The following is a 27,863-nucleotide window of genomic DNA, read 5'->3' as shown; positions in this document are numbered from 1 at the left end:
GTTTCCATATTTTGGCTATTATAAATCATGCTGCTATGAACATTGGGGTGCCTTAACATTTCTTCACTTTATGATTTAAAGTTTTGGTTGTTCTGTTATCCTTTGCATCTTGTGCTTCTTTTCTTAAGTGGATTTTTCTTCTCCCATTGAAGTTTTTCTAACTTAATCTCTGTATTCAGTTAACATATTTAACTGTTAAAATTATCTTTTTTATTTTGCATTTTCTTAAAGCTTGATTCTTTCCTATTATGATCTATGGTCACTAATGTCATGTGGATGTTACTCTGCTCTGCTGTTTCTTATCCTTTCATTCTGTTCACCTTTACATTTTAGAGAGGTGGGCCTATAATTCATTACATGGCATTAATTTGGAGATGGGGCAAAGAGTGTAGCTCATTTCTTTATACACATGCTTTTTCTTCCCTTTCTTCAAATTCAAAATTTCCTTCTGGGATTACTTTAAGATTTGTCCTTCACTTCATGAAATTTCATTTAATGAAACCAAAAATAATCTGGATCTGACTTTTTTTTTTTAATGTAGGAACTAATAGATTTGAGGAGTCACTTTATATCCAGACATCTAGCAGTTAATCTTCACCTTAACAGTATGAGGTAGACAATAAATCCACTTTACGTGGGAGAAAACTGCACTGGCAAAGAGTTAAGAAACCGTCCCAAGATTACATAGTTAGTGGATAATTAGGTTAAATTTGACCCTCCAAATTCTCCAGTTTCTACTGTTTGATGATGCCTTGTCTGTGTGTTGTCTTAATTTTATAAATGGTGTGAAAATGAATTACAACTTAACTGATTATCTCAGAGTAGTCAGGCTTGATCTAAAGTTACCAAAGCAAGTACTCTGAAATATTAAATCTTCAACATTGCCTACTGTCTAGTCTGTTTTCTTGGAAGTTTTTTTGTTGTTTTTGGTTACTTTAAAGTTGCTACTAACTGAATACTGCCTTTAATGTCAGAGTAGGTAACATTTGGTGAAGTTCTGCCTTACTTAAAATTTTATTTTAATTTTATGTCATATGGAGGAATGATACCTAAGGGAAGCTTTAAAGAGCTATAAAAATTAATGTTTCGCTGAGACGTTTTAAAAGCAACATGTAGTTTGTTGAAATTTCTAAGTGGTAATTCTGAAACTTACTGTTTACTCTTCATAAGATGAAGCAATCCTTATTTCTTATGCTAATATTGTGAAAACATTGTGAGATGTTTAGATGAAAGGAATTACCCAGTAAAGATAAATTAGATAATTAAAAGTTCTAATTTTATTTGGCTTGCTTATGTTTTGCCACTACTGTTATTACATTACATTTACAGACCTTCCTTCAAGGAACTAAAGTATTTCACTTAATCTAAGGAACAGTCACTGCTGAAGTAGAAGATAGAAAGCACTTTTTAAAAAAAAAATTTGAACAAAGCAGTTAAACCATGGCTGTCTGATAGATTTTAATATTTTTAAAAGCATTTTTGGCAGTCATAGGAATATCACTTTTCAACTGTTGTTAAAAGAGAAAATTGGTACTCATAATCAGAAGATTTGTGATTCTGTAACTATTTTTCAATTACTGGACTCATTGTCTTTTTTTGTTTTGCTAACTCTTCTTACTCATAGATTTGAATTGAAATGTATTCTTCAGGATACCTTCCCTAACTAGTGTACATGGTTGAAAAAATTTAGGCCTGTTTTTCCTTTTTATTGTTTTTTTTTTTTTATAGCTCACCCTCAAGCAACTGCTTAAAAGTGCACAGGAAGTAAATTTTCAGTGTCCTTGCATGTCTGAAATGTTTTTATTTTACTGTTGCATTTAGGTGATATTTTGACTGGATATAAAATTCTAGGTTCAGAATAGTTTTCCTTCAAAACTTTGAAGACATTTTTTCATCTGTTAGCATCCAGTGCTAAGAAGACTGTTAGCATTTTAATGTTCATTCTTTTATAGGTAATAAATTTTTTGCCCTTTCTGGAATGTAGGATGTTTTATTCTTTGTTCTGAAATTTCATAATGGGATGTGTGTGTGTGTGCACATGTGTGTGTATGCATGTGAGTGTTTCCTTTATTGCACTGGACACTCTAGCCTGTTAACCTGAAGACTAGTATCTCTTAAGGTCTGGCAATTTTTGCCTGTTATTTCCTCTCTCTGTTTTTGTAGTTTCTCTTCTTGGTCATAAACTGATCCTTTGTGCTCTACACTGGAATTTGACACAACATTGTAAAATGATTATAAATCAATAAAAAAATGTTAAAAAAATAAAAATTAAAATTAACAAAAATAAACTGATCCTTTGTAATCATTTGTCTTGTTTCTGTTGTTTTTTCTTCCACGTTCTGGGAGATTTCTTCTCGTTTATTCTCCAACCCTATTATTGAAGTTATTTTAATAATCATATGTTTAGTATCCAAGAACTGTATACTGTTTGTTGATCACTGCTTTACATATATGTTTGTGTGTGTGGGTACCCTTTTGTTGTTTTATGTCAGCGTCACTTCTCATTCTTCTAAGAATACTAGACAGTTCCTCCTGCCTTTGCTGTCAGATGTCTTTTGTATCCCCTGTATTGTGAGTCTTTCCTCCAGAATCAGTTCTATTTATTTTGATTTTTCTCTTCCGTATTACTGGTTTGCTTTATACACTAGTGATCTTTGGTTGTGTGTATTTAAGAATGCAGAACTGGCTTTAATTTTCTGCATTAATTGGCGTGATGCTCTCTGCTTTTTACTGTCTGTTTTACTCCAGCCCTTCCTCATTCTCCCTTCCCCAGGAGCTTTCCTATGAAGAGGAAGATCAGCTGAGGACTCTGTGTATGTTACAGGAGCTCTACTTTTCAGTAAGAAAATGGGGAGTTGCAGCTTTGACTTGCGTAGGATTTTACACTGGGGTGCTGACACTTGGCTACAGCCCTATTTTTATAATTTCTCTGGTGATCCTCCTTTAACTCATTGCTTATTTTGGAGTGCATTATTTAATATTCACATATTTGTGGATTTTTCCAGATTTCTTTGTTGTTTTCTAGTTTAATTCCATTGTGGTGAGAGAACATACTTTGTATGATTTTGGTGCTTTTAAACTTATTGAGACTTCTGTTGTGACCTAGAAAATGGTCTATCCTAAAGAATGTTCTAAGTGTGCTTAAGAAGAACGTAATTTTACATTGTTGGCTGGAGTGTTCTATAGATATCAGTTAGGTCTAGGTGGTGGTTAATGTGTTCAAGTCTGCTATATCCATGCTGATTTTCTGTCTTATTTGTTCTGTCCATTATTGAAAGTACATGTCTACAACTATTATTGTTGAATTTCTATTTCTCTCTTCAATTCTGTCAGTTTTTGCTCTGTTATTTGGGGGCTTTAGTGTTAGATGTATTTACAATTGGTCCATCTCTCTCATGAATTGATCCTTTTATTATAAAATTAACTGTCTCTAGTGACACTTTTATCTTAAAGTCTGTTTTGTGTGATATTAATTAATGTAGTTATTCCTGCTTTCATTTGGTTTTCATTTGCATGGTATATCTTTTTCCATCCTTTTGCTTTCAGCCTAGTTGTATCTTCAAATCTGAAGTGTCTATTGTAGACAGCATTTGTTGGATCTTATTTTTTTGTCCTATCTCACAAATTCTGCCTTTTGATTAGAGTGTTTAATCAGTTCATGGTTAACGTTATTGATATGGTTGGATTTATGCCAGTCATTTGGCTTTCTATATGTCTCATGTCTTTTTTGTTCCTTTGTCTTTTTCTGTACCTACCCCCACTTTGCTCTTTTTGGAACTCCTATTGATATGATGGACCTTCTAGAATAATCCTCTAGTTTTTAATCTTCTCTATTTTGATTTAATTTATTTAAATTGAAGTAGCCACATGTGGCTGTGGCTATCATTTTGGACGGTAGTTATAGATGTTTCCCACCATTGGCTGTGGATTCAGCATGCTCAGGTCAGTTTCTGTTTGCCCACCAGATGCCTTGCCCACCAACTGCCTTGCCTTTTTTTTCTCCCCACTCATTCTTCCTGTCCTCATGGCCTTGTGTGCTTAAAAATACACATATATCTTTACTGTAGTTTTGTGGGATTTTGGGAGGGAGCAAAAATAGATGCAGGTGTTCACCTTGTCATCTTAGATCTTGATTGTCCTAATTCCTGTCTTTGGAATCTACTCCAATTAAACCATGATGCCCAACTCTTTAGTCTAGAAATTCTAGTTCTACTAATGCAACCTATGATCTCTAATTTTTATTTTTTAATGTCTATATCAACATTGTTGATATGAGCTTTATATAAAAATCTAAATTCTTTTTATTTGTTTGTTTTAGTTGTATAGTTTTCACATTTTGTCTCCTTATTTTAAAATTTATGATATGTACTACCATGCTATGACTTCCGTAGACACAGACTTAGGGTAGTGAGTTAAAATTATTATCTTAGAATTTATATTTTTTAAATTTCTACTGTGGGGTCTGTGTGTCTTTTTTAACTATGTTTTTTCCTGATTGTATAAATAATGAAATTAGAGAAATTTTGAAAAATATAGAAAAACACTAAGCAGAAAATCTGTAATACTGGTACCTACAACATAGCTGTTATTAACATTTTGGAATACACTTTACATCACCCAGCCCTTCTGTGCAATACCTGTATTTTCCTCTTCCCTTCAGCACTCATAAATAATTAGTAAAAGCTATTTTTTATTTTTATTTTCTGATTATTTATTTTTTCTTAATGGCGGTACTGGGGATTGGACCCAGAACCTCATACATGCTAAGCATATGGTCTGCCACTGAACTATACCCACCCCTCCCAATAAAAGCTGCTTTATAATTTTTAACATAATAGTACATTGTGAATTTCTGCTAACATTAGAGTCTTTTTTTAATGCTGAAAAGAAATTTACCTTTTTTTAAACTATGCATTCTTTGACAAAAACAGCTAAAAAAGTAGTTGAACACTTGTATGGTATATGCTATGCTGAGCAAAGCAGGTACAGGCTTGCTTAAGATACAGTTTTGCCTGTTGGTACTGGACTGGATTCATATTTTTGCTATAATAAATTAAAACAAGGTCAGTTTCTTTAATAAGTTCCTTTGGATAGAGTCTAAATTGGCATATTTTTATAGAATTTCACTCACAATTGCAGTCTATAGAAAATGATGTTGTAGCATGCTTTCAGCCTATTTGAGAGTATATTAAAGGCATAGTAACTAGTTAATTTTCTCTATATTTGCCAAGTCAGTTCTTTAGATGTTCATAAAGTATACAAAATCTTGAAATTTAAATATAAGGAAGTATCTTTTAGTAGTTGCAAACTTTTTTTTAATTACAGTTTTATTGAGGTATAATTGACAAATGAAATTTTTTTTAAAAAGTATATATCATGGTGCTTTGATAAATGTATACTTTGTGAAAGGATTCCCACCATCGAGTTAATTAACACATCCATCACCTCACATATTTTTTATTTATATATTTTTCATGAGACCATTTAAGTTCTACTCAATATTTTGTTTTTGTTTCATAGACTAAGAGCAGGATTATGTGATCGCTGTGCAGTAACTGAAGAACATATGCGGAAGAAACAGCAAGAGTTTGAAAACATCCGGCAGCAGAATCTTAAACTTATCACAGAGCTTAGTGAGTTTCCTTTCTTCATTTATTAAGTATTTAAAGCATAGTATGCTGAGGTTAAAACCTATTATTAAATTTGTTACCATCAGATGGATTATTTACATATATTTTTCTTTATTTAAAAGTTCAAATGTCCTTTTTTCCCTTTTCACAGATTTAGTCTCATGCTAATTTTAGTAAGAAATAAGGTATAAAAAGGTTGTGCAAATACTGTCCATGTTGGCCTTAAAGTCTCACCAGGTGTAAAGACAAGAAGCAAATTTCTTTTGGATATGTCTGTATTTACTTCTTTGGTTTTATCTTTATTTCATTTATTTTTGGTAAAGTTAAACACAAAGCAGACTATTTAGTGTTCTACAGAGGTGTATACTTTTTTGGATTTTCACTGTTTTTTTGAACACATTACTAATAAGTATACCATTTTTAGTTTATTCTTCTTACCCACTTAATGTGGGGTTTTCTTATCTTTATCTTTTTCAAATTAATTCCATCTTTTGACTTTTCTATTAATTATATTGCTATCCTCTGGTTACATAAGCAAGAATGAACATATGTTCATTGTTTTAAAAAGAGATAGAAAGAACATAGTTCTATTCTGCTACTATTAACAATCTAATAAACATCTGTCCAGGTCTGGGTTTATCTATCTTTCTGTCTGTCTCTGACCCTCCTCATACCCCCTCCTCTCTCTTCTCTTTTAAATTTTAATGGAATCATATTACTTTCTTGTGACATGTTTTATATTATTTTAGACTATGTATTAGAAATCTTTACATCTTTATCTATTTAGGTCTATAGATTCTGTGGTTTGTGTGTATGAATGCATGATGCATTTATTTAGGAATATAAGAATATTATTGATGAGTAGAAAACTATTACATTTTAATAGACATAGTTGAGATTCATAATTGTATTATCATTAGTACTTGAAGTAAACTCCAGTCATGTCTAAAATGTAATAATCAGATTTCTAGCAACTTTAACTGTCTGAAAAATAGCCAAAAGCTCAAGCAAAAAACCTAGATGTTAAAGAGTAGACAGCCCTTTTCATGGCTACATTGTGTCGGTGTCATTTATTTACCCCTATTCTCATATTGATGGGCAGTTCAGTTTTTGGTTGAGTGTTTCAAAGTGTCCATTTCCCTACATCCTCTTCAGCTTTGGGCAGAAATGTATTAATTGATAACATTAATACCACAGTACCACTACCTCACCTACCAAAGACTACCCATTATTTGTTATTCTTTAATAGCCAGTCAGTATTCATATTTCTACAGTTGTCCATTTTCAGGTAGTTTGTAGCAGTTTTTGTTGAAACCTGTCAATCATAGATCACACGTTGCATTTGTCATTTTTTAATCTGGAATAGCTCCCTTCCTATTTTTTTCTTTTATGTCATTGACTTCTTGAAAAAGTAAGGCCATTTTCCTAAAATTATGCCACTTTCTGGATTTTTCTCATCATTTTCTTTATCTTGTTTGTTTATTTCCTGTAAAATAGAAATTCTATCTGTAGTCCAGATTAAATATTTTTGACAGCAGTGCTTCATGGGTAAAACTGTCTTATTTTGCATCATATCAGGAGCTAGATTATCAGGTTATTCCACCCTTAGGGATTGATGGCCAGACTTCTCCATTATTGAAATATATTTTCCCCTAATATCACCGAGTAATCCGATTTGGGAGGATGGATGTGTGATACTATGAAATCTTTTAGAAATACAATGCTCTCTCAATCTCTTTTTAATGGTTTTAGTATCCATTGGTGATTCTTGCCTGAATTATTTAATTAGAGATTACAAAATGATAATTTCCCATTTCTGTTGTTCTTTCTACATTATCAGCTGGCATTCTTCTGTAAACAAGAATTCTCCCTCATCATTTGGGGCTATTGGTTACCTTAGAATATAGTTTCTACTAGAAAAACATGGTACATCTTAATTTTTTCCCTTTAATTGACAATTTTCAGAGTAAGATCGTATATGAATTACCTACAATAGTGACAAATGAGGTTTTGTGTGTTGTGTATGTTTTGTTTCCTTTTGCTTTTGACCGGAGTGGGGCTTTTTGTTTTTGAGTATGATACATGGAATTTTATGTATTCAATGTGTGTCAGTCAGTTAGTTCATTGTTCTTACTGATGCTCAAATTATCTCAGTCTTGTCTGCCTACTCATCTTTTGTGATCACTTCTGTCATGTTCGTTTTGAGTCTTCCATCTTTTAAATCTTTAAATATTTCATTACTTTGTAAGATAATTCTGTAACCTGAAATACTTGAGACTCCATATCTGAGTTACTTTCCGCTGACTCCAGGGGTAAGGGAATTAGGATCACTTTGGCACCATTCCAGGAGCTGAGGCTTAAACTGGAAATCTCAAATTCAGTCCCTCCACCAGTGCTGATACCAACATCTGCTTGTTTGCTCTGCTTGGGTTTTAGCTCACAGCTTCATTTTGTTGTTGTTGATTGTGGTGGTAGTATGGGGTTCTCTTGGATTTCCTGTCCTGTGAGCTCAGCAGTTTAGTAAAAAGTATATTTTTATGCAGGATCTGGTTGTTTTGTAGTAAGACTACTGTTGGAATATTTAGTCACCTCTACTGCTGTCAAGTGTTTGCTTAGTCCAAGGAGGTTTTTTTGGTTATTTCTTTGAGTGTTTGTTCCTTTCCATTCTCTCGTTTCTTCTTCTGGAACTCATATTAAATTGATGTTGGATCCCCCTTGTGCCTAACTTTTATACTTTGTAACTTTATTCTTTTGTGCTGAACTTTAGAAGAATCACTTTGGTGGATATTATCAGTGCTATCTTCAATCACATTTATTCTTTCTTCCCATGTATTATGTTTTTGATTTTTACGATCTTTGTTTCTTTTTCATGGCATCAGCATTTGAAATCTTTCTGAAGATGTCACATATCTCTTGTTTCCTACATTAAAACTACGTATCCAAAAGTTAATTCTTCTCTTTGACTAGCTTATAATTTTTTTTAAAGATTTTTGTGTTTTTCAGGGTTTTGTTTGTTTGTTTATTGATCTTCATTGTGTATAATTGTCAGTATTTCTAGATTGATGGCTTGTTAAATGTAATCTTACTTCATTAACCCAGGGAAGAATCCTTCCTCTGCTAATAGTGAATGCAAGTTCTGACTGACAGGAGCCCTACTCCAGTGGCTGAAAGTGGGAGGGAGAACACTTGACTGGAGAGCTTTTCTGTTGGGTATATAAGTAGTTTATCTTCTGGGTATGGAAATACCTTCTCTAGTGATCACTATATGTTACTTAGAGCACTGCCCTGATATCCTTGTCTCAGTATTTATTAATGGATTCCCCTGTCTTAAAACTTCTAGATCTATGTCCTCATGGCTTTATCCTAAGAGCAACTATTAGCCACTCTTTATTTACCCATTCAGCAATTTCTGGGCCTTGCTGCCTTTAGAATTAATATGAGGTTCTGCTGGGGAAGCCCACCCCCCACTTTTTTTTTTTCAAAGGCCCTTTGTTGTATTTTGCCATCAGTCTGAACCTATCTGTTTTTAAATCATTCAGGAATTTTTTTATAGTTCTGATCTGCTGGTGGCACCCTTCCTGGCTTTTTAGTATGGCAGCTGACTTATTTTTAGAGTTGTTCTGTCATTTTGTTGGGATTTGGAGAGGGAGAATCGAGTAAACCATCTTAATCAGACAGCTAAGATCATCTTTAACTTCTCCCACCCCACAAAGAATGGTTGCCAAATAAGTACTGATTCTGCCTCTGTAACAGCTCTTCCGCCTTTCCTCAACTCTTACTTTTGCTCCTCCACATTAGTCCAGATACTCATTTCTTTTCATGATCACCTGACTAGTCAATGCTTTCTTCTCACATTGGTTTGCTATATATACCAACAAATCAATCTTCCCATCTTTCATCTCTGAAAAATGATATCTGATCATCTTTTAAGATAAAGTTCACATTTCTTAGCCTGGTTTTGAAGACTTCCTACCATTTATTATACTTAATCTTTCTTTCAACTTTGTTCCATTCTTTGCATAGAATAGTCACCTGTCCAGCTCAGTTGTCCTCCCAAATCCTCTCCTGATTTTTCTCAACGACCCAAAGTAACCTTTTTCTCCTTAGAATTTCACTTAGTATGATTAACTTCGTTTCTGAGAGGTTAATTGTACTTACTCTGATACCCTTGTCACTTTCAGTTGTAAAAAAAAATATATGTTTATGTAATTCTTGTCTCTCATTAGACTACACTTTCCTTTTGGTGCTTGTCTTATCTTAAGGTTTCCTTAAGATCCTCCACAGGAGGTAGTTTATTAACCTCACATATTGTAGCTAGTCAATAAATTTTTATGTACTCAGTGTAAGAAAATATGTTTAGATTTATAAAGCAGTAAATTATTAACAGATTTTTGGAGTATGATTAACTTTGTTTCTGAGAGGTTAATTGTACTTACTCTGACTTGATCTCTTTGATATATCCCTCCTAGTAAGGCACATACTTAACCAATGACATAATATTAAGGATTGATTAAAATTTTGTGCTGGCTGCAGTAGGAATTATAACCCAAAACTGAATTTCTGCTTTATAAATAAGGATAGATAGGAAAATTTAGTAAAGGTAGATTCAAACAAGCAGATACTACTTCATTGGATATATTTAAATTACTGTTACCATAATTATTCATAAAACAGTATGACTAATGAAGAAAATTTCCTTAATGTGCTTAATATTATAAAATTACACTGATAGTCAGTGTTGTATTTTATGATCAGATTTATTTCAAGGTAAATGACTCACTAAAATGGTATTTGAAATTAGTAGGACTGAGTAACCAGATGGAATGCTTTCTTGTCCACGGTATGAATAATTAAACCATACTCCCCAGTACATGAGGTACTCTTTCTTTTTTGCCTACAAGCATTACCTAAAATTATTAGTTAATCATTTATGTGGAACAGGTTCAATATGAGATGTAGTAATCACTACCTAGTAACAAATTAGTTTTGAACAGTAGCATGAAGCTTGACTAACATTATGACTTAGAATTTGAAATCCTAATTTCTCCGTAATTGTTGAAATTATTGAAAAAGCCTTGACATATGTGTTAACATCACTATAATGTGCTTCTTTTCCACATTATATTTAAGTGAATGAAAAGAATACTCTACAGGAAGAAAATAAAAAGCTTTCTGAACAGCTGCAGCAGAAAATTGTGTAAGTATTTTTTCTTAACTGTGGCAGAAAATTGAATATTTCCCCCAATTTCTCTTTCTTCATTTTACTTAGCTATGCAAACTGTAAAGATATATTAAGAGTTAAAGATTTCATTTTTTTAATTATAAAATGTTCTGCAATTGAAAATATAAAAATAACTGTGTTTTTGTTTCAATTTGGGAGTATATATAAAGAGCGTATGCGTCTCTTAAGTTAATGTATGAATATAAAGTATCAGAACATTTTAATTTAAAGCATTTTGATTTTTATAACTATTATAAATAATAAATTATTCAAATAAATTATTTGAAATACTTACATTTTAAATAAATGTTTGAGTTTTGTTACCTCCCTTTCAGCCTGTCCCAGAAGCTTCATAAAAGCAATCTGATTAAGTATTTCCTCTTACACACTCCTCAGGTCTGGGGAACTTCTTCCTTCTGTTCCTCTCCCCTCTCCCTCCATTTCGTTTAATAAAAAAATAGTAATTTTTATCCTGGGTACCAGTTACTCTTCTTTGTGTTTTACACTTATTATTTCTTATCCCCACTATGATTCTTCATGGTAGTTTTATTATCTCTGCTTTATAGACAAGCTAACCAAATCTCAAAAAGTAAAATGATAAGACATCACTCAGAACCCCATCTTCTGAGTTAGAGGACTCTTCTTTCCATTATCCAACAGTGTCCTAAAAAAAAGAATCTGTTTTTCTGGATCTAGTCTGACTGATGCAGAGCAGAGGTATGGCCAGTTCTTAGTTCCCATTTATATAAAACTTACGTAATATTTTTTAAGAGTTAGGATTCAGGATAGTCTTAATGATTTATAGGGTTTTTAAAGGCTCTGTTGCATTTGAGTGGACATCCACAGAAACTTTGGTAAGCTATGTGAACGTAACATACTATTTTGGCTTAGAGTAGTTATTGTCTTATGTGTAAACACATCTCACAAGTGGAATTAACATCTTTATAGGTATGCTTTCAAGTAGTAGATGTCCAATAGCATTTTGATATTTCCCCATGTTATCAGTCCACTGAACATTGGTAGCCAAAGACAATTTTGAGGGGGCCTAATAGATGAGGAAAGAAGGCTATGGGATCAGACTGAGGTTATCAAACGTGTATATGAAAATGTCAGCACTTTTTACTCATGGTACGTATCTGAAGTGAGGTCGGAACATGAATCCACAATCTTTTCTATATGATTCCAAAACCTGAGAGTTTTTTTTTGAAATGTTATTCACAACCTAAGCTCACCTCAACTGACAAGATGCTATTTATTATAGTCCTTACTTGTCCCACTTCCTGTGAGCATTTCTGTGCTTTGCTGTGGAAATATCAGTGTGCTTGACTACAAGATGATACCTCAGGCTCCAATGGAGGTGTTTTGTAACAAGCTGTATATGCTCTGTTTTACCCTTAATTAAAAAAAAATAATTAAATTCTGAATTACACCTGGTTCCAAAGGTTTCAGATAAGTATTTGTTAACGTATATTAATTTTTGTTATGTAAAGTAAGTTAGCAATACGGTATTTTGAGCACATCAGCCCTGATATTTATGAATACCAGAGATAAAATAACTAGTCTGTAGAGGTTAATACAGAGTTAGGTGAATGCCTCCAAAACCAAGGTTATAAAGTGTATTGAAACTAGATAATGTCATTTTCTTGGTGAAATATGAGTTCTAGTTTATTTTTTAACTAGAATTAGTTTATTTTTAACATTCTCAAAATCACAGATTTTTCTCTTGAAGCTCATTGATATTTTAGAAAAGAAGTAAAAGCTGAAGTTTGAAATTACAGTAAAGCTCAACATACAGATGAGCTCAGGGCACGTATATTTAATTCAGTACAAACCTTGCAACAGTGTAGGAGGTAATTTATTGTGTCTTTCAGTTTTCTCCTGAAATTTAAGATAGTTATTCTCAGAAGCCAACTTCTTCTGTAGCTTGCTATCCTCAAATTCCCTTTACTTTCAATTTTTAAAAAATAGCAAATATTATCTTATAAGGCAACCTAGTTTCCTTTGACTACCTAAACCACTGTAAAATCTATTTAGTGCCTGAAATTTCCCTGAACTTTGGAAAAAGTATTACTTGATTTATACTTTTTCTTACTAAATGCCGTAATTCTGACTCACCTAAGCTCTGTTTGATGTTACAGATACTTTTATGGTATGATAAGTGTTTAGTGACACTATAGTAAGAAATTATTTAGAAAAAAATTTGTTGCTACAAAGTTCAAAATATGTGTTCAACTCTACCAATCACAAAAAGCAAATAATTAAATAAGCTACACGTTGAGGTCATGACTCATTTTGTTTTGGGAAATGGATGTGATGGGCCAGTGAAAGTCAAAGACATCTGTATACACTTCAGGGCTATAGGATTCACTTCATTCAGTGCTCACTTCTAAATTGAATTCCTTATATTACTTCTTTAAGAAATAGCCATTGTTTCAACACTTCTTATACAAGTTCACTCTTTCCCAAGCCTTTTTAATTTTAGTGAGATGATACTAGTAGGAAGTTCTGCATTTGGATAGAAATCACTGTACTTGTAAGTGATACTTGCTGATTCTGATTTTGCCTTCTGGGACCACCTGGAACAAGTTTACCCCCTCTTCTACTCAATAGCCCTTTGTATGCCTGAAGACAGCTACCAGGGCCCTCCTGAGTCTCATACTTTTCAGCATAGATACCCTGTGTTTATTAACTATTCCTCAGTGAAATAGCATTCCTTCAGGACTCTTCAAATTACCATTTCTCTTTAATGTTTCAGTTTATCGATATTTTAATTAAGAATTTAGTCTCCTAGATACAGTCTGACCAATAAAGTAGTACTGTCCCGTCTATTTTTCTGTATGTGGTCAAAATACATTACTGGTGGTTCCTTACTGCGTTTACTGCTAACTAGAACCTTTAAGTCAGAGTCTTCCCTGTCCTCTACTTGTAGACTTTTTGTGTCAGTATAAAAATAGAGGACTTCAGAGTCATGGCTTTATGGTAGTTGTTGAGAAAACCTTTTATCAAAAGACTCTTCATTTTAAGATAAGAGTACTATTGATTACTGTTTTCTGGGCATTGTATTACATTTGTATATATATATATATTTTTTCACAGCTTTCCTACAAAAAGGAAGTAGGAAAGTACAGAACTGTACCTACTTAATAGATGAGGTGACTGAGGCTGAGGTTAACTTACCCAGTGTGACTAGTAAGTGTCAGATGCAGGATTTGGACCCAGGTTCTACCTCACTTCAGGGTTTGTATACCCTTTCTTTAGTTTTGTGCTGAAACAGCCTTACAAGTTTGCCTGCATGGTGTCACCCTGTGTAGGTGGCAAGGCCTGAATTCTCTCTCTTCTAGCTCACTTAAGTGAGGCTTTTCTCTTTCATTTATTCTGTTCTATTTGTTTTTTTTAGATTTGGCCCATTTCAACCTCTAGGGGGTGGGTCTTTAATATGTTGATTTTTTCCCCCCACTGTGTATTAGGTCAGCTTTTATTGTCAACTTTGTGTCTTCCACAGACTTGATAAATATTCCACCAGTGCCCTGCATCAAAAACTAGTAATAAACGTTGAACAAAACCTGCCTGAGGATGGAGCCCTGAGGCATACTACCACAAGTTTCCTCAGTGATGATAATTCTTTGTGTGGTGTTCAGTCGTTTGGTGTTCAGTCATTTGGTGTTCAGTCATTTGTACCTTTGTATATCCTCTTTTTGTTTACAATGAAAAGATCACAAGAAATTCATTGTCAGATGCCTTCCTGAGAGCTAGATAAACAATATCTATATTGTTAGAAGAGCTATAACTACTTCATTAAATTTAAATTATGTTTTAACTGGAAGTGTAAGTTCTTTAGAGGAGTACAAAAGCCTGAATATTAAAAACTTTTTTATAGACTCATTAAGGGAGACCTACAGGTTTTTGGAAAAAAAGACAACTAAAAGTAGTTTGACAGGAATTTAAGGGGACGCTCTCAGGCTCTTAGAAAGAAAAAGATGACCAGTGTGCATAAATAACCAAAAGCTGTGGCATAAACTTTTAACTTTTCTCAGAAAATCAGAGTGCGACCTAATGCTTTAAAGAAGAAACTTGGTTAACAAGTTTGAAAGTTGTTTTTTTCCCCCTTTTTCTTTAATGACAAAGGAGGACAAAGCCCGCACTTGTTTACTTAGTTTAGCCACCTCTAGTTAGAGCTAGTTTTTGGTATTTTTTTTTTTCTCCTTTTCCTTTTGTGATCACAGCCACTTCTAGATTGACTCTGCCAGGACTCATGACTCATTCATGTTTCAGGTTGAATTTTTATGACTAATAGGCAGGTAGTCTGTGACGTGATTAGTTACAGCAAGGTCAGGTAGATTTCATGCTCCATTAATTTGTAAGGGTTTCTCATATGACTTTAGCTTACTTTGTTTTTTCCAGATTAAGATGGTAGAATTGTAGGTAGAGAGTAAAAATTAGGTATTAGCTCTAAAGATTTCCCTCAGTATAGAACATAGGATTATAGACCATAGATAATACTGAAATTATTCAGGAAATTAAGATATAAATCTGTGTTAGAATAAATTAATCTTTGTATTTTAATTTTTAAAAAATCTCTGTTGGTCATAATTTATTAAAAAAAAGTCATTCTTTGGAAATACATAGTATTACAAATTGATACAAGTACATTAGGACAGACTGATAAAAATTAGTGGCAAATAGGATCCGTAATGGTTTGACATGGAAAAGTCAATTAAGTTAAAGTGAAATAACTTTATTTTACTTAATAACCACAATTCAGTTCAAACCCAGTCTTTAAGTGCCTTCAGTCCTGAATTGAATCAGCACAAATTTATTTTTCTAGTGGAATTTGAGAATCTCATATTCATTCATTCAACAAGTATTTATTGAGCATGTACCAAGTATGCACTGTTGTAGACACCTGTGATGTGGCAGTGAACCAAAAAAGATCTTTATCCTCTTAGAGCTTATATTCTGGCAGGTGAGCAGTAAACAAACCAATGTTAGAAAACAATAAATGCCATAGATAAAGTAACAGCAGAGTAACAAGTAACAGAGTACTAGGGTGTGGGAAGGGGGCTGCAGTTTTAAATAGCATGTTCAAAGCTAGCATTGATGAGAAATAGAACTCCAGCAAACACCTAAAGGAGATGGGATAATTAGCCATGCAGTATCTGGGGATGAGCATTCCAAGCAGATGAAACAGCTAGAACAAAAAACCCAAAGTAGGAGTATGCCTGGTATTTTTGAGGAGCCTCGAGGAAGCAAGGGTGGCTGGAGTGGAATATAATATGAAAGTGGTGCAGAGAGGTCATAGGAGAAGGGGGACAGTCATATCACACAGGACCTTGTGAATCACTGAAAGGACTTTGGCTTGTGTTTTCAGTGAAGAGGGGAAATGTGGCAAGTTTTAATCAGAAGAGTGACATATTAGGACTGTTCTGACTGATGTGTTAACGGTTGATCTTAACGGTTTCTCAGCTCTATAGTAGGGATAACACATTGAGTACTTAACAGTATTGTCCTGGGAGTCTGGCTGCCAGGACTTAGATCCTGGTTCTGTTACTGTTGTAGTAAATGACTTAACTTCTGTATCTTTATTTTCTATTTTTAAAATGAGGGTAATAATAAGTAATAAGAGAATTATACTCTGTACTCTTATTATATATTCTCAATAATGAGTTTAATAATTAATAAGTAATAAGTAATAGTAATAATGAGGAGTAATGCTCTGCTTCATGCAGTTCCAGCTTCCTTCTCTGACACATGTACACAGTACTGCCTGCCTGTACTCAAACTTGGAGGATCCTCTGCTGATTTTCTCTGCCATTTGAAATCCCTATAATTTTACCTAAGGTACCACAAACTACACTTGCTACTTTACTTCTCACAATACTGTTCCACACCTGGTACTCTGATCATTTGAGGACTTCTCTAATCCTTATATTTAGACTTGAAACATTAGATGCAAGGAATTACCTCTCTTACAGCTTCATACCTCTATTCTGCCATGGTTCCTTAGTTTATGATAGATGTTTTAATAAATATTTGTTTAACTGGTGTTCTTTCAATTGTCCTTATTTTCCTCTAGGAATAATCAACATCAAGCAACTGACCTTGAATCTGAGGAAGATGTTATTCCAGATTCACCGATAACAGCCTTTTCATTTTCTGGTGCTAACCGGCTACGAAGAAAGGAGAACCTCCATGTCCGATACGTAGAACAAACACATACTCAACTGGAGCACTCTGGGTGTGCAAATGGTGAGGACTGGTTTCTCTAGTTCTGTTTGAAAAAAAGAAAGGTATTTGTCTGTTGTTAGGAATATAGTCATTGTTCAGGTAACTTATGTTACAGCTGTAAGTTTAACTTCCATTAGTGCAGTGTCTGGGAGAGCATTTTCTGCCTGTATTATGTATAGATATGCATTGTTCATCTTAATATGTAAGAGCGAAGCATTTTACAAATGTAGTGAATAGTTTTTTCCTTTTTTTATTTGAAAAATAATCCTATGTGTATATACCTGAACGGGATAGAAGGAAAGAGGAAAGTAAACCTAAGTTCCACCTACTGTGTGCCAGTTATTATGCTGAGTGATTTGAATACATTATTACTATATTTTAATTCTCATGACAGGTTTGTGAGGTAGCTGTTAGCACCTTCATTTTATAGATGAAGAAAGATTTGCTCTTTAAAGGGGTTAAATAATCTGTCAAGTAAGCAGATGACATAGATCTTCCTGGCTCTAAACTTTTGTATTTTCCAAGTCTTACCCGCAGCTACTCCCACCAGTAGCTGTAACTAGCTACTTTTATTTGTTATAATATGTGGCAGTTGGTAGTAAATCAAGAAGTGGCTTTATAACGTATCTACTTTGTGGTTTATCAGTGGCATATTTCTAATTCCAGGCCCAGTTTACCATTTCTGCTAAATGCTTTGGAACTACCTTTTCATTATAGTCCTGAAATTTATCCTGTGACATGATACAGTGCTGGGTTTTTTTTTAACTTTTTTTCGTTACTTTTAATATTGATCTAAAAATAAGCAGTAAAGACTTTCATCTTTAACCTTAACTGTTTGTAACAAGGAAAGCATTGAGGGGAAGGGGTATACATAGTTGTAGAGATATTTTTATAATGCAGATAAGTTGCTAACAGTAGCTATACCTTAAAAAAAAATAGTAAATCCTAATCTTTGATATGAAAAAACTGACAGTTTTTGCTCTATTTTATATGGGCTTGCATCACCATCTAGTGGAAAACAAAAGAACTGTTTAAAACAACCTTAAATATAATTAGCAAAAAAACTATAAGATCATCAATCTGGAATGAACATTTGTGGGCCTTTTAGTCTGCTGTCAGACAGGACATGAATCACTACAGATGAGCATCAGCATAATTTAGATCATGTTTAAATCCATCGGAAAGAATATCTAGGAAAACAAATCTTAGCAATTTTCTCTTTATTAGGGAAGCTGTCTTTTGTACCTAGTAAAAATGCTTTTGGCTTATTTATTTATTGTATAAGAATAACCTGTAACTATTTAAAACTTAATTTGTCAGTTTTAATCTTGTTCTGCTCATTTTTACTTGGAATCTGACATTTCGGTTTTAAAATACAAGATCGCTTTTGAGCCATGCAAATTATTTTAAAACTAATTTAATGACTAATTATTCCTTTTCTCTTTCTAATCATCCATGCTTGTTTATTTTAAAATTTATAGTACTTTTTAATGATATTTTCTACTTATAATTAGTAAAAGTCTGTTTCCATTTACTTTGGTCCTTCTCTTGGTTTTCTTTGAACTAAACCCTTCAATAGTGGAATGATTTCTGATAAAGCATGTTTCAGATTTCCTACCAGAAAATAAAAACTAAACAAAGATTGAAAAGCTCTGTGATGCAGTATTCGTTTCAGATGGACCTACTGATTTGCAGCAATACACAAGGAAAAGATACATTAAAATATTACAACCCTACAAGGCTTAGGTCAGAAGCAGCTTACCTGTTCTGGTCTTCTCTCTCCCACTATCTTAACTTCCATCCAGCTTTGTTTCTTAGTGAAACTAAAGGAATAAACCTTTTATGAGAATATTAAAATTATGTCAATAAAATGCGCTTCTAATGCATTTAAAGATAGGTTTGTATTGGGTTATCTATTTTCTTCATGATTGTTTATATATAATCTCTCCTCTTTTTTCTCTTAGAATTGAGAAAAGTTCCAAAGTCTTCAACTCATCCACAACATAAACCTAATGAAACTGAAATTCTAGTGGCTGACACTTGTGATCAGAGTCAAGCTCCAGTGGCTAGTAAGCAAGATACTGAGATTACTTCATAAGTTTAAAATTTGAGGTTATTGGTGGGCAAGAACAGCCAACTGTCTGAATTGGATAGTATTTTAAAATATTTTTCATATAATTTTGTTTGCATTACTTGTTGTTTAGCAGTCTCTTTCATATTGGAAAGTAATGTTATCTTATTATTAATTCATATTTTTATCCCTATCCATGTTAATCAAGTCTAGCTAATAATTTTAAGTAAATAAGACTTTACTGTGCTTTGCTCATTCATTCAACAAATAATTGAGTGCCCACTGTATACCAGACACTAAACAAGACAAAACCTTTAACCTCCTAGAGCTTACAATCTGGTTGAGGGAGAAAGAAAATAAACAAAGAAATGTTAGGTGAAGCAGGGGCTCTGAGGAAAAATAAAGCAGGGTGAGAAGAGATATTAGAGAGCCTCACTTTAAAACTGACATTTGAGCAGATTCTAAAGGAAGCAAGTGAGTCTTGTGGATATCTGGGGGGAAGCCATCCCAGGTGGAGAAGTCAGTGAACACAAAGGCCTTAAGGTGAAGGTGCTTTTGGTTTTGTTTGAAGAACACTAAGGAACACTTGTGTGGCTGGGGCAGAGTAAGTGAAGGGCAAGTGTGTTCTTTAGAGTTGCTGTTTGCTAAGAAGAAAGAGACTGTGAGCAGCAGGTTTGCAGGGTGGGGGTGAGATTAGCAGTGGTTAGAAATCTGGAGTTTGGTTTTGAGACTCTTGTGTTTCAGATGTTGGATAGACATTCAGATAAAGATTTTGGATGGGTAGGTGGGTATGATTGTAGAGAAGTCTAGGAGAGAGATGTGAATGAAAGTTGTCAGCATGTAGGTGGTATCTGAAGCTGTGAGACTGGATGAGATTACCAAGCAAGTGAGTGAATATGGGGATGAAAAGAAGTTTAAATACTCAGCCCTCAGACACTCCATTATGTCAGGGAGTGAGCCTCAACAATTTTTTATTGGTCTGTGCTCAATAACTCCTTTCTGTCAACTCCCATTTACTCCAAAAAGAGAAAGAAAGGGGTGCAGGGGAAATGAGGAAGGAGACGGAAGAAGAGGGGTAAAGGAAATACATTCTCACGCTCTCTTCTCTTTCTCATACATTGAAACTGCTCTGGGAAAAGTCATCAGTGACCTGGTTGTTAAATCTAGTGAGTGCTTCCCAGTCCTTACCTTACTTGACCTTTCTGTGACGTTTGACATCGAGTACTCTCTCAGAGTGGTGCCACTCTCCTGATTGTCTTGCTTCTTACTGTTCCTTTTTCACCTTCATTTGTTGGCTAGTCTTTCTCCAGCTGTCTTTTAAATGTTACTGCCCCCAGTATATATGATCCTTGGCCTGTTCTCTGATTTTTTTCTTTCTGGAGGAATCTTCAGTTAGAGTAAGTATTCTGCTGTCACCTATATGATAATAAATTCCAAATCTATTTCTCTGAGACTTTTCTTCTGGATTCCAAACAGCCAGTGTATGTGTCTGCTGTTGAACATCTGTACCTGGGTATCCTTCCACTTCAGCATGTCTAAAGTTGAAACTTTCCTGTCAAACCTACTCATCCTTTTATTTACAGTTTCAGTGAATGACACTTTACATACCTCTGAGTTACCTAAATCAGAAAACTTTGAGTCACCCTAGACTCCTGCTTCTTCAACTCACATAGCTAAATAGTCACCAGATCTCATCCATTGCACCTCCTACATGTCTGTCGTACACACTCTTCTGCACCCCCTTTGTACTAGTTTTGGCCATCGGCATCTCTCATGTAATCTGATTAATCCCTTTGCCTATTAGTGACGGCTGTTTGTTGTCAGCCTGTCTGAATTACCATTTTAGCCCAAATATTGCATCTGTTTTCCATTAAAAACCCTTAGATATCTCTTCATTGCCTACAGGATAAATTTTAAGTTCTTCAGCATAATCTGATCCCTCATCACCTGTCTGGGCTCATGTGCTACTACTGTTACATATTTTACACTTTGATTTCCAGCAGTTGGACCACATGTTGTTCCCTGAACATGTAACTTTGTTTCACATATCGGACCCTTACACATGGCTAGAATCCTTCTCTCTGCCCCCAGCCCAGTTTAATTCCTTTTCCTCTCAAGGATCAGCTTAGGCCTCACTTGGTAAGCTTTCCTTGGTTTCTCAAGGCAGATTTGAGAGTCTTTCCTCTGTGCTTAAATCACCTCTTTTATGTACCTTTAATGTTTATCACATTTTATCACAATTCTCTTTTTACCTTTCTTGGTTCAACTAGAGCAGCCCATAAGCTCCTTAAAGACAAGAACTCTTTCTTTTCGTATAGTGCCTAGCACAGTGCCTGCAACGTAACATGTGCTCCATAAGTGCTTGTTGACTTACTGAAACTGTATGCATAAAACTTTATAAAATATTTGAACACAGGTGATTTCCAAATAAATATGTTAGCTTAAAACTTGAAATGGTGCAGTGCTGAAACTCTGCCACAAAATATGTTTTCATGAAAGGTACTATATAAATGTGGTTTGATATTCATGCTGTATCTTATGTCACAAGAAATACATATAATTATATAATTTTTATGATTTTTCGCCCAGTGGCAATAAGAAAAACAATCTACCTGTTGCATTCAGTTCATTTAGGAAAAATAGAAAACCTAGCTGAAAAAGATATTTGCAACTTACTGCCATTTACAGTAGATATTTTTGACTTTTTACACAGTTTTAAAATTTTTTCTGTGCCATCTTGTAAAGTGGTCCTTTGATCCTTTTTCTTTCCTTTTTTTGTATTTTTCATACATCTATTTTCTGTAATTGTATAATTGATTTTTTTTAACTTAGAAACACATGGAACAAGCAGTTACCCTGCTGACAATTTAGCTACAGTTGTTGCTGAAACACTTGGACTTAGCCTTCAAGAAGAATCTGTAAGTAGTTTTTTAGTTTGGTGATAATATGAATTAGTGTCTTTGTAGGTCAGTTTTTAGAGAATTGAGGGAGAAATTATTTTATCCAAAGATTATTGGATAAAGGCTTAGAACAAAATTCATGTGGCTAGAAAAGCCTGTTTCTATTATCCACCCCATGTCATTCCAGAAATCCTGAGTCTTCAGAATTCTTGGGATAAAGGTTGTGAGTTGAGTCAAAATTTAGAGAAGTAATGATGGCTTAGAGGATTTGACTAACCCTCTTCCCTGCCCCTTCTCTCCTCCACACCCTCTTCCAACTAGGGGAAGACTTTAAGAGAAGACTTGTTGATTTCAGAATTTATGGGATCTTTTCAACACCCTTTAAACCAGAGTTTGATTTGGAAAACAGGCTGAATTCTTGGGTCTACTACAGATGCTTTGATTCTTTGCGCCAATCCAGTTAGACTAAATTCTTAGGGATTGAGATAGAAATTGACCCCATGATTTTCTTTTCATTATTTTAGTGCTTCCTTACATCAGGCACATTTACTTTTTTTCCCTAACTGATCCCTAAAAAATGGAAAACTTGTGTTCTTCAACCTTAAGAAAATTTCAATTTGATACAACATTAAAATAGTATTCTTTTGCTTTAGTCAGTAAATGTGTGTATGCTCTTATAAAATTGCCTTGCTGTTGAATTCCTAAAAATTGAATTGGTTTTTTTACTATGTTTGGATTTTCTTTTTCTTATTCTTTTTTTTTTTTTTTGGTACTTTCTAGTTTTAAATCTGTCTTCAAGTGATAGTGGGTAGTTTTTAATTTTGAGCTTTAAATGTGTTTTAATGGTTTCTAGTTCCCTCTTACCCTTAAACCTGGCACGTCAGTAGTTCAGGCACCAAATATGTTAAGGAAACTGATCTCTAATGACTTGCTGCTCAAAGTGCTCAAGTCAGCAGCATCTGCATCCCTGGAAGTTTGTTAAGAGATAGAGAATCTCAAACCCAACCCCAGAACTTCTATTTTCAGCAAGATCCACAGTTGATTTGTGTGCATGTTAAAGTTTAGGAAGCACTGTTCTTTAAAGGGTCCTTTTAAGTTTATCTCCTTTAAGTATGAAAATATAATCATCTCTGTTCCCTTTCTTTCATCTAAATAATGTTTTTTGGAATTGGCAGCCACCAGTCTGCTTTCTGTCCTTACAGATTTACCTATTCTGAATAATTTATATAAACAGTATCATATATGTGGGGTTTGAGTTTGGCTTCTTTCACTTAGGTATTTTTGAGGTTCATCCACATCATAGCATATATCAGTATTCCATTCTTCCTTAAGAATAAATAATCTTCCATTGTATTTATGTACTTTAAATGTTATTATTGAAGGAATCTCGAGGCCCCAGGAGCCCTCTTGATGATGAACTCTACCACTGTCTGGAAGGAGATAACAAGAAGCAACCTTTTGAGGAATCTAGAGGAAATAGTGAAGATAGTTTAAGGTAATTTGGGGCATTTTGGTAAAAACTTATAAACTGTCAGTGAGATTCTGTTACAGTAAGTTCCATATACTTGAACTGTTTCTCTCCCACGGCTTGTTACTCTGGTTGTATTAGTTTTTATTTAAAAGGCTGTTTCCCCCAGTTTATGACCAGTTGAGGGCTTTTGGCTTTATTGGAGAGAGATGGGTATTATCTTCAGGTTCTTTCTGTACTTCTAGCAAGCAGTACTTGAGAGGTCGCAGCCTTGTTACTCTGCCCCTTTAAAGATCCAGTCATGCCTTCGAGGTTTGCATTTTCAAAAGCTGGATGTTGTATCAGATCCACTGTAAGCTTGAATGAGCCTCCAAGCTTGTGTCATGTCTTGTTTTTACTAATTTCAGAATATCCATTAACTGACAATACCTACATTTATGTAGCATTTTGCTTTTTAAAAGAGCTTTCAGTATTAGATACATATATCATATTTAATTTGTCATCATAGTAACTCATTAAAATAGGTTTTATTACCCCCATTTTTTACAGCTGACAAAACTGTAGCATCACAGAGGTTAAATGTCTTTTTAAGGCCACACAACTATTAAGTATTAGAGCCAGAGCTCTTACCCATTCTGTGTCTTCAAACTTAACTCTAAGGCTTTCTTTTTTTTTTTTTAATTGAAGTACAGTTAGTTACAGTATGTCAATTTCTGGTGTACAGCATAATGTCCCAGTCATGCATATATATACATATATTTGTTTTCATGTTTTTTCATGAAAGGTTGCTACAAGATATTGAATATAGTTCCCTGTGCTATATAGAAGAAATTTGTTTTTATCTATTTTTATATATAGTGGTTAACATTTGCAAATCTCAAACTCCCAAATTTATCCCTTCCCACCCCCTATCCCCTGGTAACCATGGATTGTTTACTATTTCAAGTCTATTTCTGTTTTGTAGTTGAGTTCATTAGTGTCCTCCTTTTTTTCTTTTTCTTTTTTCTTTTTTTAGATGCCACATATGAGTGATATCACGTGGTATTTTTCTTTCTCTTTCTGGCTTACTGCACTTAGAATGATGATCTCCAGGTCCATCCATGTTGCTGCAAATGGCATTATTTTTAATGGCTGAGTAATATTCCATTGTATAAATATACCACAACTTCTTTATCCAGTCATCTGTCGATGGACATATAGGTTGTTTGCATGTCTTGGCTATTGTGTATAGTGCTGCTATGAACATGGGGTGCATATTCTAATGTTCTTTCTACTACCACATCCTTTTCCTCTGCTAAAGGCAGCCTGGGTCTTAAGTTATGTTCAGTTTTCTAGGGTAAGAATTTTGTTTCTTGCAGTTAACTCAAGATAAGATTTCATAACAACAGAATTTGGGTCCCCAGTGGGATTTATTAAAGTATGATTCTCTTATATAGTGATTTTATTTAAGTTACTTAGAAAAAATATATATAGATGGAATATCATGGTATTGAGATAAGTTTGCTGTATCATTTTCCTGCTTTTTTGTCAGCCAAATAAAGAGAAACCTGCAGTTATACTGTGTCTTAAACTTTGGTTAATGGTCTGCCTCTAATATGTGAATAAGACCTTACTATTAATAATTCTGTATTAGCAAAAGTTTTCTCATTATGCCTGTCTTATAATTTTTAGCCTATTTCTTTAGTAAGAAAAAAGTTTTACCACTTTTTTTTTTTTTTTAGATTTTCAGATTCTAATTCAAAGACTCCTTCTCAGGAAGAACTGCCTACTCGGGTGTCATCGCCTGTATTTGGAGCTGCCTCGAACGTGAAAAGTAGTTTAGGTTTGAATACAAGTTTGTCCCCTTCTCTTTTAGAGACTGGGAAAAAGACCCATCTGAAGATAGTGCCTTTCAGCAACACTTCTCATTCCAGATCAGAGAAGCTTAGATCAAAATCTGAAGACAGTGCCCCTTTCACACATCATAATCTTGGGTCTGAAGTGAACAAGATCACCAACCAGTCATCTTCTAATAAGCAGATGCTTATAAATAAAAATATAAGTGAACCCACAATGGGACAGGATAGTATTGATCCCATTAAAGATACTGTTACTGATAAACATGTGGTACCCTTGAAATCATTGGTAGGCAGAACCAAAAGGAAGAAAATCGAGGAAGAAAGTGAAGATGAAGTATGCTGCCCCCAAGCCTCTTTTGATAAAGAAAATGCTTTTCCTTTTCCACTGGATAGTCATACTAACATGAATGGAGACTATGTGATGGATAAACCTCTGGATCTGTCTGATCGATTTTCAGCTGTTCAGCATCAAGAGAAAAGCCAAGGAAGTGAGACCTCTAAAATCAGATTTAGGCAAGTGACTCTCTATGAGGCTTTGAAGCCTGTTCCAAAGGGCTCTTCCTCAAGCCGTAAGGCCTTGAGTGGGAGCTGTGGGTTAACCAAAGATTCCCCAGAAGAGCCCTGTTTACAGGAGTCCCTCCTCCAGTCTTTGAACAAATCTCCGGATAATAAAACACTGTTACAAATAAAGGAAGAAAATCCTATCTTTAAAATCCCTCTACGTCCACATGAAGGTTTGGAGACAGAGAATCTTTTTGATGACATGAAGGTTTGTGTTAAATATTCAAGGATTTTGATTTAAATGGTTGTTTGTGATTTCACCTGGATGCTAATAATTCTTTCTGCTCTAGGGTGCTGGTTCTCATGAACCAATAAGAATCAAAACCAGATCAGTCCATGGAGCATGTGAACTTGCATCAGTTCTTCAGTTAAATCCATGTAGAGTTGCTAAAACAAAGTCTCTGCAAAACAACCAAGGTGTGTACACTATAAATAGTATTTCCATTGTTTTTCTTTATGACTTTAAATTGAGTATTGTAATATATTATTTACATTCTTTGAATAGATTGACTTGTTTTAGGAAAAAATACCATATCCCAGCATGTTTCTGTGTTTATGGCATGATTCTTACTGGTTTCATTTTAAATGTGATTTTCCTACTTTGCTGCTTTTTGAAAAAATAGACATCTTTAATACCTCCTGATAGGTGATTTTATAAATGTATCTATTTTATGTAGTTATTTCTTATTTTCTTTACAAAAGCTTTAAAAAATTTAAACTATACAGACTTTTAAAATACAAAAAGTGGAAATTTATCATGCAGATCTTGTTCCTCACCCCATAGGTCTCCTGTCTTTTTCTCTGCATTTACATATGTATCTATAAACATATGCATGTATTTTTTATGGGTTATTAAACTCTTGTTTGAAAACAGTGCTCTAATATATATGTGAATCTTTTCATAATTTTGCTGTGTTTAAAAGGAGACTTTTTGGGTTTTTTAGCCACCAAATATTTCTGTGCTTCACATTCCATACTTTTTCTTTTACTCTTCATTGTAAACTTACTCCTTCATTCTGGGTTTATTTTCCTTTTTTCCTAAAGCACATTCATTAGTTATTCTTCCAATGAGGGTTTTAGTCTCTGTAGAAAGACTTTATTTCACTCTCATTCCTGATTTTTTAAAATCTTTTTGTTTTTATTTTTTTCTTGGTTGCTCTAGGGATTGCAGTATACCTGCTTAACCTTTCACAGTCTACATAGAGTTAATGCTGTACCACTGTATGTCCTGTAATTGAAAACTCCTCCAGTGTTACAATTTTAACTTAATTTTTTTAATTGAAATAAAAATCAGTCAGTTATAAAATGTACAGTTCAGTGGTTTTGGTCTAGTCACAGAGTTGTGCCACTATCGTATAGTCTAAGTTTAGGATATTTTTTACACCCTAAAAAAACCAGTACTCATTAGCTAGCAGTCATTCTCCATCTCTCTCCCTTCTTCCCTAATCCTAGGCAACCACTTAATCTACTTTTTGTCTCTATAGATTTGCCTATTCTGGAGTTTTCATATAAATGGAATCATACAATATATGATATTTTGTGACTTCTTTCACTATTTCCTTTTTTCACTATTATGAATAATGCTAGGTTGAGCATTGATACACAGTATTATGTCAATGTATGTTTCATTCTTCTTGAAGTCTCGATAGGAGTAGGATTGCTAGGCCATCTGCTAACTCTGTTTTTAACCTTTTAAGAAACTATCTGACATTTTTCCAAAGTAGCTGCGTCATTTTACATTCCCACCAGTGGCATGTAAAGGTTCTAATTTCTCCACATCTTCACCAGTACTTGATACTGTCTGTCTTTCTCTGGGTGTGAAGTTGAATCTCATTGTGGTTTTGATTTATTTGCCTTTTCCTGATGGCTAATGATGTTGAGCATCTTTTCATGGGCTTATTGGCCATTTGTGTATCTTTGAAGGACAGTCTATTCAGATCCTTTGCTTA

The 27,863-nt window shown here is 34.0% G+C and overlaps 1 protein-coding gene across 5 annotated transcripts in view; it reads left to right on the top strand.

The window, feature by feature from the left end:
* The window catches only part of RBBP8 (RB binding protein 8, endonuclease), a 75,453-nt gene that overhangs the window by 32,776 nt on the left and 14,814 nt on the right, over positions 1–27,863 (top strand). For all 5 annotated transcript variants that reach the window (XM_031690279.2, XM_072949110.1, XM_072949111.1 and 2 more), the window contains 8 exons: positions 5,521–5,633; positions 10,761–10,827; positions 16,925–17,097; positions 19,041–19,145; positions 21,980–22,065; positions 23,430–23,542; positions 25,237–26,122; positions 26,205–26,331. In XM_031690279.2, the coding sequence (XP_031546139.1) occupies positions 5,521–5,633; positions 10,761–10,827; positions 16,925–17,097; positions 19,041–19,145; positions 21,980–22,065; positions 23,430–23,542; positions 25,237–26,122; positions 26,205–26,331 (1,670 nt within the window). The remainder of the gene's footprint in view (positions 1–5,520; positions 5,634–10,760; positions 10,828–16,924; positions 17,098–19,040; positions 19,146–21,979; positions 22,066–23,429; positions 23,543–25,236; positions 26,123–26,204; positions 26,332–27,863) is intronic.

This window comes from Vicugna pacos, chromosome 24 (genome assembly GCF_048564905.1).
Source record: "Vicugna pacos chromosome 24, VicPac4, whole genome shotgun sequence".
Lineage (NCBI taxonomy): Eukaryota > Metazoa > Chordata > Mammalia > Artiodactyla > Camelidae > Vicugna > Vicugna pacos.
The sequence above is the reverse complement of the archived record's forward strand: the minus strand, read 5'-3'. Positions and strand labels throughout refer to the sequence as shown.